This window comes from Zootermopsis nevadensis, unplaced genomic scaffold (genome assembly GCF_977971745.1).
Source record: "Zootermopsis nevadensis isolate Lab colony 2312 unplaced genomic scaffold, Znev_1.0 Znev_ptg000032l, whole genome shotgun sequence".
Lineage (NCBI taxonomy): Eukaryota > Metazoa > Arthropoda > Insecta > Blattodea > Termopsidae > Zootermopsis > Zootermopsis nevadensis.
In genome coordinates this window covers 2,915,174-2,934,287 of record NW_028259164.1, presented here as the reverse complement: position 1 = coordinate 2,934,287, position 19,114 = coordinate 2,915,174, and the positions used below count along the sequence as shown (strand labels likewise).

General features: G+C 39.2%; 2 protein-coding genes across 6 annotated transcripts in view; both read right to left on the bottom strand.

Moving 5' to 3' along the window:
- Positions 1–8,861, bottom strand: part of sn (fascin domain-containing protein singed) — a 29,862-nt gene extending 21,001 nt beyond the window's left edge. The window contains exon 1 of the mRNA XM_022086781.2: positions 8,682–8,861. The gene's annotated coding sequence lies outside the window, so the exon portion shown is untranslated. The remainder of the gene's footprint in view (positions 1–8,681) is intronic.
- A 4,257-nt stretch (positions 8,862–13,118) lies between these two features.
- LOC110841329 (MAD2L1-binding protein) overlaps positions 13,119–19,114 on the bottom strand; it is a 177,737-nt gene continuing 171,741 nt past the window's right edge. For 2 of the 5 annotated variants that reach the window (XM_087359598.1, XM_087359599.1), the window contains exons 4-7: positions 17,263–17,370; positions 16,357–16,538; positions 13,733–15,090; positions 13,119–13,681 (exon numbers count right to left, since the gene is read on the bottom strand). In XM_087359598.1, the coding sequence (XP_087215724.1) occupies positions 14,703–15,090; positions 16,357–16,538; positions 17,263–17,322 (630 nt within the window). In that variant the 5' untranslated portion in view covers positions 17,323–17,370 and the 3' untranslated portion in view covers positions 13,119–13,681; positions 13,733–14,702. The other 3 variants (XM_087359597.1, XM_087359595.1, XM_087359596.1) reach the window with 3 other exon arrangements.

Here is a 19,114-nt window from a genome sequence, read left to right as displayed (position 1 = left end):
TATCGGTTTTGGTCATCTGATTTCATCCCTGAAGATAGAAGCAGTAATTCCCTCCGAAACATCAGCCTCTGACCTATGGACAGGGTAGAGCCCATACTCACCGCCTCGAGAATATCAGCCTTTTCAGGGCAGAATCCTTCGGAACACTAACAATATTATAATTTTTGAGACAAATGTCTTGACGTTCAGAATTTCAGTGGCGATTGGCCGCCATTCCCACGGTCTCTTAGTCCGAATATTGGCCATTCCTGAATCAGGACGAGACGTGCGGCGCTCCGCTTAACAATTCCACATATTTATTTACATGTTCGCCGCTACGGTGCATGAACTGTTCATGCATGCGTGAATCCTCCCCCCCCCCCTTCCAAGTACATTTCTGTCGCAACATTACGACGTAGAAACGTCCGAAGTACATCGCGATGGACGACAAGTTATATAGATGTCACATTTGTCGCGTGATAGCCCATTATATTCCCGTCTTGACTGACTTCAACCCTCAAGATGGAGGCCATACGCCCCTCCAAATTGCTCGTTACCACCTACAACTCTGAACAGAGTCAGAATCCAGAAAACTATTACCCAAATCGTCCTTACTGCCATGTCAGTATCATCAAACTGCGGGTTATGTATTAGCAGTGCCTGGCGACGTCCGAACTTTGACTTAGCGGCGTCTTATCAACACGGCGTAGAGGTCCCAAAGCACGATTCGATCTCAGAGCTAACACTTCCAAGGCAAAAATGTAACTGTTGTCTGATGATGGTCAGAACTGGCTTGACTACGTTCTGTATGCCGCGTTACCAAGGTGATAATGATCACTACGACACGTGACGTAAAATATCTACAGGCTACAATAAAGAAATTACTGTAATTTGTGTTCTAAGAATCCTTCTTACACTTAATCAATACGTACTGACAGTGCGTCTTCGTATTAGGATACAGCAAGTCGTACTTTAGAATTAAATCAATCCCAATAGCATTATTTTCTACCTACTAATTTACGAGAAAATTTAAATTTCAAAGCGAAATACTGAAATTAATATGACAATTTTAAGAGATGATAATGATAACAAAGTACAATTGATCTAGAAGAGGATAACTTTCCGATATTTAATGGACATCTGACGAAGGATTGCATTTAGAATATTACATTTAAATTTATATATTTGATTATACACCTGAAGATGGTTCATTGTAAACCGAAACATGTCGTGAAAAAGATGATGCTCTAATTGTAAATCGAACATTTCGATAGAAAGAGCATCATTTTAATATATTTTAAATATTAAATGTTAATTGTAATAATAATATTTTAATATTTAATAAAATATTTTATTGTGATTAGACGGTTAAAATTAAACAATTACAATGAAAATTTTGGAAAAAAACCCTAACGCTGATGCTTATCTCAGATGTAATATTATCGAATCAATGACAGAAAAATAAGTGTAATAAATTACGTGACTGGACGTTTTGATGTTACACTGAAATTTAATTTATTTCAGAGACTTTAAAGACAGATGAAATACGCAGGCTCAATTTTGGTTGGAAAATCTGAACAGAAGAGACCAATCAGAAACAAATAGACGTAGATGGATGATAATACTAAAATGGAACTCGGGGGAAAATAAGTTTGGAGGACGTGGGCTTAATTAATCTGGCTTGCAGGCTTTTGTGAACACGGTGATGAAACTTCGGGTTCCATAAAGAGATACTAAAATTAAATTATTTGGTTATTCCGTCAAATCACAATGTATTTAAAATAAGATAATTAAAATAAAATAAAATAATTAAAATATCATTCTTTGTTCCATATCGAATAATCGTTCCAATTGTAAATCGATTATTCGATATGGAACAAAGAATGATATTTTAATTATTTTATTTTATTTTAATTATCTTATTTTAAATACATTGTGATTTGACGGAATAACCAAATAATTTAATTTTAATTTAATAAATCACAATATCGCCACGGTGGTCTAGCGGTTAGAACGCTGGCCTTGTAATCCTGAGGGTCTCGGGTTCGATTCCCGGCGGTGCCCGAATTTATAACTTGTGTTGGGCAAGGCCGTGGTCTAGGCAACACGGAGTTTTCCTCCGTGGCATCCCAACAATTACTCCATTCACACACAGAAGAAGGCAATGGCAAACCACTTCTGGATCATCTACCAAGAACGTATATGAACAGGTCACAGTCCGAGAAAAGGATGGAAGGATCCTGTTCATATGGACCTGTCCTCAGACAGAACACTAAATAATAATAATAATAAATCACAATATGACGCAACTACACTATTTTATGAAAGAGATACTAGCTGTTCGTTTCTTCTTGACAGAACTGAGAGGAACAATACGACTTCGAAGTTCTAGGACGGAAATTAAGAAATACACACGAACTTTTTCCCAGACCTAAATTCCTTGATGTGGTGGCGGTCGTTTTAAGAGTAATTCTAGACTGCAAAAACTTTCGTGAACGATTAAGACTTCGTGTCATTTCTACTTACATGGTACCCTGTTGACCACACGTAAAAAAATGTACAGGATGATCCGTGAAAATGGTACTTATCCATCCGTGACATTAATTTTGATTACAGAGTTTCTGATGTCAGTACACAAAAAAAGTGGAATGAGGAAGTACTGTGAAGGTTAAATGACAACGGATGAGACAACTCATCATCGAGAGAGCAGAACAGAAACTGCCAGAGGCAGAGAACTGACACATCACGAATCTACCTTAAAATAAACACCAAAATAACGTTTAAAGGTAAACCTACGATTCTATAGCAACAAACAAAGGCACATTTACTGTTAATCATTATAAGTGTTATGCAGAAAATGAAATTAAACTGACGCCAAGTGACTTTGTCGGTCGCTTAAGACGCCTCGTCTAGTGTCCCGCAGATCAGACTGACTCCGAAACGTCCAGTTTCTCGTCTCACCGTGCCATGATATTTTATTTATGATGCCTACTCAGGAACGGCCGTGGCCTATTTTAATGTGCTCAGGCGTTAAGGACATAGTGGTCTTCAATTCCATTTTTATTCTCCCTTCGTAACGTCCACACTTCGAATCCCTGTCAGAGTCGGAACTAAATATAAGCAAAATCATTAACCTTTCAAAACCTAGTGGTAACTATATGTCCCACCTGCATTCTCAGAATAAACAGCGATTATTATTTCCTTAAACAGCGTTAACCAGTTGATCTTTGTAATGGTGAAGTGTAGTGTTTTCTTCGCGGTACGGACTGAGTTCTTACGTAATATTTATACGAGCTTCGGCTTCAAAGGGTTAACCAGTTGATCTTTGTAATGGTGAAGTGAAGTGTTTTCTTCGCGGTACGGACCGAATCCTTAAGTATTATTTCGACGAGTTTCGGCTTTAGCGATTTAATCCAGTTTCAAAATATTTCAAATGCAATATTTTGTTCTGTGAATCCCCTTTTCACAAGAGTAGGATAAGCAGCTCATTTCTGTGTCGGTATTACGCGCTATGAATATTCAGGACTGGCAGGAACGTGGAACAGCTCAGCTTTGTCCCGACGCCGTGAATCAGACGTAAGCCCCCAAACAAACGTCAGACCTCTGCTTCGCCCGTCCGACCACACCCCACACAAGTCGCCCATTTGGCAACGAGGGCTACACTGATCTTTAACGACGCGACACGGTATTTTTACTATCCTCTCTGAAGATATTAGTTCCCGAAATAACGACAAACCATAGAAAACAGAGATACAAAGACGCAGATGTGAAGATATTAAAAAGCGTTTTTAATTAACACAATACAAATTAGAGTGTCGCTGAGTGAATGTGAAACATCCGAGTCCCTTTACAAACAAAATAACCTCTAAAGCAGTGACAAACATTTGTTGTGGTTATTATGACGCATTCAGTTACACCAGAGAGTGTGAAGATCACAATTCTTCCATCCTCAGTCCGAACCAGCCGAGAACTGAACCCGAGACGCCTGACTGTAAGTAAGGGTCAATGTTATCGAACAGCCTGAACCAAGGAAGACATTCCACTGTGATCGTAACATCCCCCGTCCAACAGCAGAAGGGTGCAATCAGAGGGCGTCATGCATTTCCACTAATCCGCCATATGCTGGTATTCTAACGCACAGAATGTGTTTGCTGTCGGCTATCTACCCCCACAACTAACAGGATTACCACACTTTCGGGTTCAGTAATTCGAGATATAACTGAGGCTGGATAAAACTGCGAAATGAGAAACTTCATGATTCGTAATTCTCACCAAATATTATTAGGATCAAGAAATTCATACACAGTTTTGACTGGTAAAACTGAAGGAAACAGACTACTACGAAGATATATGCGTTCAAGGAATGATAATATTAAAATGGATCTTAGGGAAACAGTGTAGAAGGGATTGGATTCATGTGGCTCAGAATAGGGACAGGTGGCCGGCTCCTGTAAAGCAAATGATTACTAGGTTATTTAACGACGATGTTTCAGCCACATACGTTACAGGACCGATTGCTGTTGAAATATGATGACGTATGGTAACTCAGTAATATTTTATGTTGTACCTTGGGGGGCAGGGATCAGGCAGGGTGAACCCGTCAAAGCAAAAGTGTATTAACTCGGTGGGTTACATCGAGTTTGCCCTTAACAAAAGGTGACCCCAAGCAGTGACAGCCGAACCAATGGTCGTGAGACAGTTATGGCTATCGAAACGTCCGATTTCTCTCCCGGTTTCATAATTCCTGTCAAAATGTATAAAACCTGTCTATTAGCACTGTTTCTACGGTAACATGAACGTCTGTGTGTAGTCTATTATCACCCTGATCAGTTTAAAATAAATTAAACTTCATCTGTGAGGTACAATGTGGTTGGAAGTTAGCAACGACATCAATAAACATCGACTTGCTACTCTCCTGTCGAACTAATTCACAACTTCAGAACGTGATCTCCAAATTAAGTGTCCTGGGATGTGATTGGCTTTTAAATTAAGCTCAAATTATAGACAACTTTAATTCCGTGAAGGCCAAAATGATAACACAGATAACACAAAGCAAGGCATTGAATAAATGACCATCGGACGCTGCATGGATGTTGTAACGATATTAAATTTGATGTACGTAAGATTCGTACAAATGTGTCGGCTCCACAATATTCTGAAAGATGTACCGAATCACGATAAAGCACGATTTAAATCGATATGAACGGAATTTGTAAAAAAAAAACTCTTTCCAAATTCGAATACGTGGAGCTATACCTCAAAGCCGCCATACCGTCTGCATAGAGTGGGGCTTAATTAAGCACGGGGGACTACTGTAACTATACCATAAAACATCGCATGTTGCTGGCGAGCAAAGGAAAAAAACTAATTAGTTAATTTACGGATTCAATAACAAAAGCCACATTAACGGAGGTAATTGGAAGAAATCCGTCATGGCGTATCAAAAGATTTGACGCAAAGAATAACCGGTTCTCGCGTCTGAGATCCAAACGGGGGGAACCCCCAACTCAAAACCGACCAATAAATACATCGCGATGTTCAATTTTACATTTTCTCACCAACCTCAGTTCTGGGGGCAGTGAGAGATAAAAGGTCCACACAATCTTAATCTGCACACTACGGCCGTCTTTACCCTCATCCAAATCACTAGATTCGAGGGCTTTGGAACCACCATTGAATTCCAAAATTCTTACAGCAGACAAGGTCTCATGACAATTGACTGCATTAGGTATCAAGAACGCCTAATATGAAACACGTAAGATGGGGGTGGCATTAAGGAAGAATTTTCTGGCTTCATTCAACAGTCGAGGCTTACGAAATACACAAAATTATCTGTGAATATTCATTAATTCTCTTGGTATGAAAGTGTTATGGGTCTTGTACAGGTAACCTACAACCGAGAGGCAATGGGATGGCTTTCTCTCCGTGAAACTAGTTTTCTTGCGGTATGGCGATGTTGCCCTTGGCAATCAAGAACATCGTCACAGCCTCCTTAACAAAGGGACCCAGCTGACACGCCGGAAACGAGCGCACCCAAGCGGCACTGCATGGAACCCCAAGTCTCCGCTGACGACCACCAGACAGGTAAAAGGGACACGACCCTTGGGTTTTAACTTCGAACTTCACTCTCAGCTTCTCAATGACTACGTCATTCTACCGAGTTAATTACCTGCCTAAATAATTGCACTAAGCTTCATAATCCATATTCAGAACGAATTAATCACAAAATGTGCATTTTGGTTTAGAAACTCAAGGTAGGAAGCCTCGTGGAAGACCTAGAAGCAGATGAACCTTTTTAAAACAGACCTGCAAATACGTACTGTATACATAAAGGGAACGAATTATCGTCTGTCTGTCCGAACACGTTTCAACTCCCCAAACATCTATGAAACTCGACTAAATTTGGTATTGGTGGTTTACACGAACTCCAAAATTTCATAAACCTAAAAATGAATGTTATTAAATCTTATATCTGAGCTCACGGCGGGTTAACATCTCGATGGCTGTCTTATGACGCTTTGTGGACAAACGTTTCGTTGGAATATATCGCCTCCATCTTCAGTGTGGCTTAATGATTCTGAAGATCACAATTGGAATCTCCACAGTGAAAACCTCAAATAGCATCCATCTACACCCTTAATATGAGAATTGTAAATGTAGAATCGCAAAACGTACATTCACTTTGCATGTTACCCGTCTCGGTGTGTCCTGACCTTGCCATAACCGGCGTCGAACAGATCACAAGGACATTTTTCTATAATTATCCTACGTAGCTTTTAGGTAGGTCTGCTGTCTGTCTATACGCAGATGTGTACTTACCTTGGGACCTCGAAAGGAGAGACCTATTCGTATACCATCACGAGAACAATAACATTGGACATATTTCTTCCGAGAATAAAAAAAGCTACAATTCGGTTCATCAATTGTCTCATCACAGGTCAAAAATTGTTATTTTCATACTGAAAACAATATCTTGAAATGTTACCCAATAGAATTACAGGTTAATAATGTAACAGGTGTTAACGAGGTTTTAAAGTTATTATCAGCAACCCTGTAGATGGAGACTGTGTGTTCCTCCGAAATATTGATATCGAAACATCGTTCTTTTTCCTCAGATGTTCACAAAACCTCGTTTTATGATTAGAAATTCTTACGCCAATGACGTGTTTTATGAAAGAGACTCAGGATTTACCGAATAAATCTCTGTCGACTGAAGAAATGGTAAGAATATTTATAAATCGGTGAATTTCAAGCGATGTGAGAATTTTTCTAAGACAAGAAAGCACGTGTCCTGACATCAAATGCGTCTCAAATAAAGTCGGACAAGCCAAAGCTACTGAGTAAGAAGGCCAGAGTCACACGTTACACTGAGCAGTTTGAGGCCTCATAACCCAATAGACTTTCACGGATGTTTCGGCGTTAGTCATGTAAGGGAACTTCCGTTTCAACTGCCATGAATCAAGGCCTATACCTCAATAACAACAGAGAACAACAACAAAGACTCATCTGGAGAACTTAAAAAGCTATTGACTGAGAACAATGCATTTATTCCACGTTTACCAACATTCAGCGATGACTGCAGCACGGGATGGGTTGCCAACACTGTCGAAGAACCATGACGTGTATTAATTTCGGTTCAGAAAGATTTCGGGCCGGTTAAATTGTTATGATTCGATAAAATAAAATCACCACTGCCCGTTAACAACAGAATGACCAACTCAATAGTTACCAGAAATAACTGAAAAGCAGTTCAAAACTGATATGGAAATTTAAAATAGGAAAAATCAACTACGATTTTCCGGGTCAATGGAGTCTGTAACGAAAATAAATTTAAAAAGGCGCTGGTCCCGTTAAAATATGCAATATCAAAGCCTACTAATTACCAGTTTTTATCCAACTTCTGTGCAACTTTTAATATCAAAATCACTCTGCATTTTATAAACTCTTTCCTCATTACGAATGTGTGCAAAGAACTTAATTTAACCACATTTATTACGTGATTTTCATAAATAGTATTTTCATATATTACCACTTCATCAACTAATTCAAGTCTTCTCTTTCCAGGTATTATAAAAAAATAAACAATTACTGCAGAAATAAAATATCCCTAACAAAACAAAATCCTATCGGTTATGTTTCCCACCGCCTTCTTTGCAGGAGCAGACACACAAGCCAACACCCAATAACATTTTTTTAAATTTTGCTTTAAAGCAATATAATTTATATTAACTAACTTTGTTACATTCATTCTGACGGAAATGCAGTGCCTCAAAATATTCTATCGACGTTCAAAACAAGCCACGGTTAAGTCACTACGAGAATTAAATACACCACAAAAGACAGTTGAATAACCTGGTCCTAGCCATACATATATATATATAAACAATCGATATAACAATAATTTGGGATAATCTCAAGAGTAGACACAAAACATTCGATAAAATGTAATTTTCTCGAAGTATTCGATAATTGTCCATTAATAGCTTCTTACATAAATAAGTTAAAATCCTAAATAAATAAGTTACATCTAATACAAAATCAAGGTACTAATATTAAAAAAATTATTCCCGTCCATCTGTACGAAATGTTCAAATAAACGTTTTAACAACTGTGAAAAAACTGACATGACATAATCTAAGGAAACAGCTATGAAATCGCCATTTCAACAATGACGATAACCAAAAAATTGCATTAATACTCACCAGAAAAACAAATTTTATCAGTTACTAGAAGTTCACAAAGGTCACAGCTACGTTTTATTCTAAACAACGAAAAACAGACTGGCTTACAAATCAAGGTTATGTTTGTTTATACCAATCCAACGCACACTTCCGACCTCCACCTCTGCTCAACACGAACTGTCCGCTCACTCTGCAAGAACGTTCTAGTACACACGTTGTGACGTCATATACACGCTCTCTGGTTTCAGCTCCCCAACCACGTGACGTGTTACCCCACTCATCGACCAATCAACGCAGCCGTTGCAATGCTGACCGCGCGAAACGCACTAAAACTTTAGTAAAACGTAATTATTGTTCTTCTGTGAAAAACATGGACCACTAATCGACATTTCCTTTAAAACTACGAAACTGCATTGTTCACAAAACTTCAAATACAGACACAGGACAGAAAAAGATGACGGTAAAGTTGAGAGATATTTTATTTAAAGTTTTGATACAGGTACGACAATTATTACTCATAATTCTGTTGCAAATGATTATAATCAGAGGTGGAAAATGGCTTCACTGAAGACAAAAGCTCGGAGGAATATAATATCAGACTTTTGAATAAATTATCGTAACGCAATCAGACTACAATAATACACAAATTCTGATTCCGATATTTCAGATTTGAGGAAGAAAGCAACTATTAAAACTCGTTTGTTTAACATTTAACCTGACGAATAAAAATTAATGTAATCCACAATAAATTCTTTATAATACAAAGTTTAATTATTCGTGTTCCTCTGAACGCATCTGATAGTAACAAAAATATCATCATCGAGATGCGTTCTTTCCTTCAGGAATGGACTGAATGTTTAAATAATATTTAGACGAGCTTCGGTTTCAAAGGTTTTTAAATCAGATTGTGGTCTTCGGCGACAGACCTACCAACCTATGAAACTGAAGAAATTCTAATCACGCATCAAAACGAAGATTCTAAAATAGGCAAATAACACAATGAGCGGGACTGTACCTTGTTCTACGAAACACTATTTTTCCCCCCTCTAACAGACTCCCTAAATCCGTTAATAGATCACGTGACCTTTTTTTTTTGTTCAACACAAGCCTACTTTGACGTTGAAGTTGAACAGAGCCGAGGTACTAAATTATTAAGCTGGTATTTTTACTTCACCTCACAACTAATTGCTTATTCGTGTCAGTTGGGACTTGGCTCTTCTGGGAAACGATTTTGACACAAGGAACACCGAGGAACATAAAAATATTCCACACAACCGAATTTTCACACCCCCCCCCACACACACAAAGTTGATATACGCCCACATATCAGCCTGTATTTGCAGTTGACCTCATAACTCCGCGTATAATTTATCACGAATTTTGAACACTATCTCGTGGTATACACGTTAAGGTTTACCCTACCAACAAATATATTAATTGTGATGGTGAATCGGTAAGTCGACTGATAAGTAGGATTTCGGTTTATGGCAGAAACGTTTGGATTTTCCTGTTAACTATCTACAAGGATATCCGTTCATCTAATGGGAACAGAAGGGAATGACTCCAAAACCAGGAAGGGAATTAACAGGAACTTTCTGTTTGCGGACTTTAATAATTCGCTGTTGGTATGCATGCTCTAGTTCACCAGAAGACCCCGACCTGTGGAAATCGAGAACAAAGCCCGCAATTAGTTGAGGATGGAAGCAGCGTCGTGGTTCAGAAAAGCTCTCCCTGACGCCCACATGACATCTGTTTTGTCTCCTTTATCAGCTCCACGTTCATTGACTGCTTCAGACATGAGTTTTCTTCACAGAAAACTTATAATTTATATCACGCAGTCACAACTTCAACTATAAAGACACGATAATATGCATTTTATTTGCATCTTAGCTCAAAACTGCCTTTGAAGCGCAAACTAAATAACATTTAAGAATTAGGTCCGTACCGCGAAGAAAACACTTCACTTTACCATTGAAAAGATCAACTGGTTAATCCTTTGAAGCCGAAGCTCGTCTACATTTTATTTAAAGAATTCAGTCCGTACCGCGAAGAAAACACCTCACTTCACCATTACAAAATATCAACTGGTTAACGCTGATTAAGGAAATAATCGCTGTTTAGATTAAGAATCGCACGAAACCCGTTAATAGTCTTTGGGAAAAATTCTGAATCGCTGAATGCTAAATCAGGTGGTACATATAGTTACCAAGAGGATTTAAAGAATGCTACTGTAGATCACAACGCGTTGTTGCAGCAAACGAATGCAAGGAACTAGTATCTTGTATGACTTTCACGTTAAAGTTTACGACGTATGAACCAGAAATTAAACTCGTCCTGCAAGATTTGGTATCGATTGTTGTTACACGTTGTTGCTGGCGAGGCAAATATTTTGCACAGCCAATACAATTACGTACGTTCCCATATCCATACATGGTCAGGCACGGACAGACAATATAACACGTACCTGACGAAATTAATTAAAATAAACAAACAAATAATGCTTTGTTAACGCTCGTATTCTGGACTTGAAGGCACATACAAACATTTGCGAGAAAAATTATTCAGCTCTAAAGATGGAGGCAGTGTGTTCCACCAAGATTACAGTGAAATTCATTTCAACAATGTAGGATTCTTAAATTTTTCGTGAACATTTTGTATTTCCACCCTGAAAAATTAACAATAAGCAAAATTATAAGGCGGGTTGGAGACGCTTTGTTGTCGCCTTTTGTTTTCGATTCGCCAATCTCCGTTTGATGGTATTTTAGCGTGATTATAATCATTCTCGAAATAATTCTAAACACAACGAAATCTGAGAAACAACAATTACACAGTTATCAGAAATCTTTTAGACCAAGTTTACATTGTTGCACGTCTCCGGACTATAAACAAAATATTTTATTTGAATAAACACGGTTTCAAAACCGAATATCCTAACGTCTGCAGTTCAAATAATAACAAATGAAATCAGGAACCCGTACTTCCTCTATTGTTCGAGATCTCACACAACAGCTTCGTTTTAGAAACGGAATAAGCGACTGCACGTGCTTAACCGTGTACGAGGTTCACGAAATCGACCACACATCGCCGTCTGTTTGCGATGTAGGTTATAGGACTTTTCTCCTTCACGGTTAAAAAACTCTTCCTGCAAAGAAACAAATGCGCAGAGCGTAAAACGTAGACTGCTTTATCCATAATTTATAAAAGCTGTCATGTCCAGTAATCATTTTAATTAAGCCTTTTTATGACGTCTCGGTCCTGTGCTTCCATAAAGCCTAGAGTTAAGTTCACTGACTTCAGGACACAGGCACGTAATCAGAACGTCCTCATCCGCTTAGTAGGATCGCGTTACTGTAAATAACGCCTAAAGCAACGAGCGAATTATTATTAAGGCATGGAAATGTTCGCTTTTATCATGCACACGGTACGTAAATGAATGCATTAGTCAGCAACAAAATACAATGCAAATAAGTGAATGAACGCGTTATTCCAAAACAGGAGATGAATTTACATTTCATATACGCGAATTTATGAAATTCAATTACGCAGACATTAAGAGACATTCGAATTGTAATAGCAGAGAGAATAATTGGGAATCAGATGACGTCAGCAAAGTTAAGAAACAGATACATATTAATATAACAATTATTGTGTTTGTTCGGTTACAAAGGAAAGCAAGGAAACACAAACCATCTTTGGTCTATGAACAGATTACGTCGCGTAGTAACCAGAAAAATGAAGAAAATGTTTTATAACCTCAAATCTAAGTATCTCGGGTTCGAATCCCGGCGAGGGCGGTTCCTATATCTCGGAAACCAACGCCTGCGTCAAGGCAAGTCATTTCGAAGACGAAATTACACAAGAACAAGAAAAGTCTTGGGTTCGAATCTCTGTAAAGCAATTAATCCAATTACGAACGGGCAATTCAATGGCTGTTTCTCATCCCGGCACCGAAACTGACTTAAGTGGTCTCTCAGTCTATTGATTTAAGAACCTACCAGGCAAATCCTCGGGTAGTCCGTCACTGCAGAAGGAAGAGGGTCCAGTTTCCAGTTTCCAGCCTCCGAGTTGCATCTCCTAGTAAACAGACACTCACAGGGGCCACAGTCAAGGGTCCATTTAAAATCAAGAAACTGACGAAATATATTTCTGTGAACGCAGCGCGCTTCAGTCGTAACATGAAGCAAAGGACACAGGGAAAAAGACAGTCGACTCGCGCGCTCTGCGAGTATTACAAGATCACAGAAACATTTCATCTGAAAAACTCCTTTCTCATTTACAGTTTCATTTATCGTCTGCGTACCAACGGACGTGATACGATAAGACAACTGAGCGATGATGAAGTGGGAGGACGTGGAAGGGAACGACCGCGGTCTCTTCTGTCGTATTACGACAGAATTTCCCCGCAAGGGGGAAAAAAAGGTACCTCCAGCAAAAACAACAACAAAAATTAAACATGAATAAGAAACAAAATAAATAAAAGGATTTATTCAAAAGCATGTAAAATAAAATAAAAAAGTCTCTCCGTTAAAGCCATTACACCACTTGAAAATTCATTGGCCAGTGTCCGCTGCGCGCCCGGGCGACGAGGCGTCCGAAAGCCTTCCGCTCCGAAATCAGTCGTAACAAGTAAAAAAAAAACTTACCAGACCCTAAAAAACACCAAGATCTCAGGAGGCGGCCGTCATTTGGTACGTCGCGCCACAAAAAAGTGGAATCGACATAAAAGCGAGACGTCACACTGATCCAGAAAAAGTACGTGAATCGTTTGAAAACAGGCTTAAGTCATCTGACCACAGAGTCGCATCACAAATCACCAAAGAAAGCCGATTCCAAAAAATACCATCTTTCGTTACAGAGTCATTTTCTTGCGCCTTAAGATCATAATGCGACGGTTTACAGCGAAAAAGTGGTTCAGACTTCCGCCGACAGGATACAATTACATCAAAACCAAATTGATGTAATCACTCGTACTGCATGTCCGAAACGCCGCCACGGGAGAAAAAAGGGTTACGAAACCTAACCTAAGATGACACAGCGCAACAACCCAGAAGACAGAAATCTTCTAACCTAACCTGACCTCTCGGCACTTGTAAATTAACTGCAGGACATGCGTGTTTACGTCCGTTCAGTTGGAGAATAAGCCTCAAATTCTGCCTGTACGCCACTGAGAAGGTCTGGTAAAATCTCGCAAATTCACGAGACTTGTCAAGATTTTCATCGCTCGCCATAACGAACTGAAACCCGTCTCGACTCGTCGCGCTGTTGACGAGACCAAAAAAACATCTTTCGACTGTTCCAAATAAATTTTTCAATTTGGAAGTGACACGCAATCACTTATCAGTGAGACGCCAAGAAAAAAAATTCTTCTTCTTCTTCTACAGTAATATTTCCAGATCCATCATTTTAACTGGCACATTTATTAAATTCAGTCACAATCAATCTAAATTTACACCGAATAACGAAAACAAAATCTTCCGCTTCAATGGCATCTTCATCCAACGGAACCAAGTGATTAGGTCGTAGAGTTTTGAGTGACGATGGAAGCAAGAGTTGGCTTTTGAAACATGCATCTTTCTTAATTACTGTAATTGGGTGGGGTGGGGGGGAGAAAATCAAAGAAATGTCCGAGAATATGCGAGAGTTTAATCTTTGGTTTAACATCAACAACAAAAAATCAGGCAATTAAAATTTCCGGGGTATTTTAAAACATTACGCGCCCAGACGCAACCCTCGTACACTAAAATACTAAAACAAAACATCTGGACGTGCAATTCAAAAAAATTACCAAATCGACTCTCGATCACGCCAAAAACAAAAAAAAGCACATAAAAGAGTAAAAACGCCATCACGAAATTTCGCCATTTTCAATGCTCGATGTAAATATAAATCTTAATTATTTGATAAAAATAAAATCATATCAATATCATAACAGTTTTCCCGGTTTGCACGACTGTTCATGTGCGGAGCGAACCTGCGGAATGGAAATTCACGATGACTGCATAAAAGACTCGTCGCGTCGAAACACGTCTGGTCCGCGCGCTACTACAGACAGACAAGCCTGAAGCCTTTCAAACAGACGCGAGACTGGAACCACTGCGTACCCCTAGGATTGATGTGCAGACCGTCAATCAACTCCAACAGCGGCGCCCGCTGTCCGTCGAGGTTCGTCTCGGCTTCTACAGTCTTACTGGTATCTGGAGTTCGGGGTTTGGCCACTTCCTTACAAACAGCATCAGTGTCGACCCGCCGTCCCACTTGCTCGCCGAGAAAAATCACGGCTTGCCGCCCACGGAGTGGGAGACCGTAGGAATCATCTGGTACAAACCAGTGTGAGCTCGTCCCGCGTCTCTTCTTCAGCATCACGTACATGTTCGTCAGGCCGATGGACCGGTCCAGCATGTCCGTGAGATCTTCCGACAGGACCACGCACCTAGGATAACGAAGAGTTACATGTTTCATGCCGTACAAACAAAAAATTATGTTCACAACTGGCATTCAACATTTACGCCTAAGGACTGAATTAAATCGTAGAAAATCAAAGAATTATTGAATCGGTCGTACGTCTAAAGCACGAATTGCCTCAGGTAACCTGCTCTTGAACAAACAACTGAATCAATAAATTCACACACCCTATACACCATTAGGAGCCACGGTGGTCTAGCGGTTAGAACGCTGGCCTTGTAATCCTGAGGTCTCGGGTTCGATTCCCGGCGGTGCCCGAATTTATAACTTGTGTTGGGCAAGGCCGTGGTCTAGGCAACACGGAGTTTTCCTCCGTGGCATCCCAACAATTACTCCATTCACACACAGAAGAAGGCAATGGCAAACCACTTCTGGATCATCTGCCAAGAACGTATATGAACAGGTCCCAGTCCGAGAAAAGGATGGAAGGATCCTGTTCATATGGACCTGTCGTCAGACAGAACACTAAATAAAATATAATATACACCATTATACAGAGCGGGGAAACATTGTGTTCCTCTCTCAGAGTGAGAGACCGTGTTTCGCACCCATACAAAACAACAGGCAAAATTGTTTTGCATATTTCAATCTTCAGGTTCTTAGAAATCGGACGGGAAGACAAAATATTTTGAACTGAGAAGTTTCAAGCTGGAACTTTGAATAAGAAACAAAAAAAGATGATTATAAACTGCGAGTTGAGAAATATTCACAAGGAAATCGTCGTTTACTGTTTTAAACTGCTTAAAAACAGCGGCTGATCTTCAAATCAAGACAGAAACAGACAATTTCCTTCATGAGAAATAAAAGTGAAAACACAAAACTGCAACGGCTGGTAAAATTTTCAAGATTGATCCTTCAACGCTGCTCGATATACACGGCGAGCCTGGCGTTTGATCGCGTGTCACTGTCGCACGCCCAGCGTTAACTGAAATTCCTAATCAGTCTCGTAACATCAGTTTTTTCAGATGACAAGTGACAGAGGGAAAAGATAAGTTTTCAAATTATATTTAACTGGTCACACTTTTACCAGATGACCGTCTCCTGATTTGTTGAACCACGCAGTCCGCTAGCAAATGATTTTTCAGAGGCGCTCACAGCCCCGATCATCACTGTGATGAGCGAGGTTTATTGCCGAGGATTAGAGACAGGATGCCCCAGAAGAACCTTGATAAGTTAGAAATTAAAACTGGCTGCTCGTATCAGGAAGGTTTCGTGGCTCTGAAAGGTTAAATACCGAAGTAAGTTCAGACGAATCCTGTTTTCACTTTGCTTCTGGTCCGACTCCACGCACGACACGGGCGGTATGACGATCCTGTAAACTTCTCGCGGACTCCGCGACGTGGCACCGATCAGCAGTACCACCTCCTCAACCGCATCACCACAAGCAACAGAGTTCTGGAGTTCCAGTTGAACGTTCTGAAATCAGAGAAAGTTTGTACCTTAGTCGAAGCAAACTGAAATATTGCACATTCATAAACAATATTTTTTTTTTAAAAAACAAAGCATGCACATATTTTGCGTTATTTATTAACTCTAAAAACTTCCGATATCTTATTCACTTCCCAAATTTTCATGTTCGTCGAGAAAGTCGCTACATCACTTTAGAAGAGATGTCATCGACGTTGCAAATCTAACATATGAGCAAAGCGACATTGTACTGGTGCATGCCATAGAGACACTTGAGGGGAGAGAAGAGACAGATCCATTCTCGACCTCGGCACCAGATGAGCGTGAGTGGTCAGTATCATGACCCAGCCACATTTTATCCCCAGGAAAATAATCTCAGGTACTCAACAGATAGGAGGCTGGGTGGACCCCAGAGCTCACATAGATTCAGATGCTGAAAGAAAAATCCTTTGTCCTTGCTGGCGATCAAACTCCAGTCATCCAGACCATAGTCAGAGATCCACATTTAATACAAAAAATCGTGGCTTAAGCATAAACAAAGGGCAATATTAGAATTGATCTCGGCACATCAGATAAGGACTAAAAAAATGATGTTCTGAACAACTTTTCTTAAAATCACTTTGTTAGTAATTTTCCCCTTGACTGCTTTTAAATCACAATTTAACTTTGATTCAGGTAAATTCAGAATTTTAGATCAACAATATTCCAAATAAATGTTCTTGACATTTATTACCTGAAAAATACTCTCAAAGTTTCTGTACGCTTCGACCATCTTCTTGTGGTGTCGTTTCATCCGCACAGCTTTTCTGCTCTGAGTGTGTCCAGATTGCTCCGTCGAACACTAAAAGAAGACCAAGACATTACACCTCTTACTATGACATGAACACAGGATTATATAAGTGACACTTCCAACTTCATGGAACAAAATGCATGAACAAGCATAGCGGTGCAATAAATTTATTCTGTTTTGAGAAAATTCAAAGAAAGAAAGAAAAACTAATGTCTTAAAAAGAATTGAATGATCTAAATAAATTAGACATGCTCAGATGTCCAAATTTTGCCACAAAATAAACAGTAGCTAACACAAATGTGACACCAAATACAGTACAAGGTCTGATTTATCTCTCTCCAATGTATAAATTGTTTTACTCCTTAAATTTCTTCTGTAACACCACACAATACCCCACATGTTATAAAACATCACACACACACAAATGTAAATTCCCTTAGTGCAACTGGAATCTAAGATCTTAAAAATTACTGTTAGCACTATGACACACTTTACAGAAGGTCAGTCACAAGGTCTCAACCTTAAGCAAAGTGAACACATTCGATACAATATACTTCATAACCCTTTTGTTAACAACTTACATTACAGGTTATGGAACTTCGAAGCCCAGAGTGGGTTTTCATCCCACACATATGCGCCTACGTGGTTATACTCAGTTAACTTTAAGAAACTTGCACCATAATTTGCAATTCTACCCGCCTTCCACATTCAATTCAGTCATTAACCACAAAATACACGACCATGAACACAAACTTTAACATTATAACTTACAGTGTTGAAGTTTTCTGCAGCATTCTTTAACGTATAGTAAGGATAAGGAATCAACTTATTGCAAAGGATATATTTTGCAATTTCTGTTACAATTTTAGAGCATGAAGTTGGGGTAAGTGTTTCGTCTATATTACAGTGTATGAAAACAGGCTTCGCCAATCGACTCCGATTTGCAATGTTGTAACATAACCTTTCACTTCTTAGTTTTCTTTCCATTCTACAAAAATATAGATAGTCCTTCAATTCAACTTTATCAGATCGATGCAATGATAGTATCCAACCACACACACTGTATTCCTTTTTACAAATAACCGTTAAAACAGATCACAAGGAAACAAACACCATCAACTACAATTTCCGACCAATAGCGTCATACTTAGAGTTCTGCCATCTATTGTTCATACAACAACACAACAGCGGCGGGTTCTTGACACTCGTGCTCAGTCGATAAGAATGTTTATTGTTGAGTCTACTTTTGCATTCTCAATTATTTTTACATATGATAACGGTGTTAAGTTTGTCGCTGAACTGATACAATCTGGTAGAATACACAGCATGTAAGAAAGCTCCGTTAACGTAATTCTCGAAATACAGACAGGGAGATGACGGCCTTCATGATGGAGGCAGCAAACACCGCTGAAATGTCGGTAAACTTCTACCATAGCTTAAGACACGATGCCCCAAATGACAGAAATCTTCACATTCGTCTCAGTGAGAACTTGAATTCGAAAAGTACAATTTCGAAACACGAAACATATTTTTGTGATAAGATATTCCTTCCACTCACAAGAGGTTTTGAAGTTTTACACTTCACTTTATCGTTTCGTGACGTCATTACTGTTGTGTTCTACTTTGTGTCGTGTTAACTCGGTCGGGAGAGCGCAGAAACCTTCACACAAATTGATAACAGCTCGCATGACAAGTTCAAAGGTTTGTTATAAAAACGTTTGAGTTCATTTAAAATCTCTTTACAAAATTTTTACAGGTTAGTAACAGTATTTCAAGCGGTCGAGACTTCAAACTC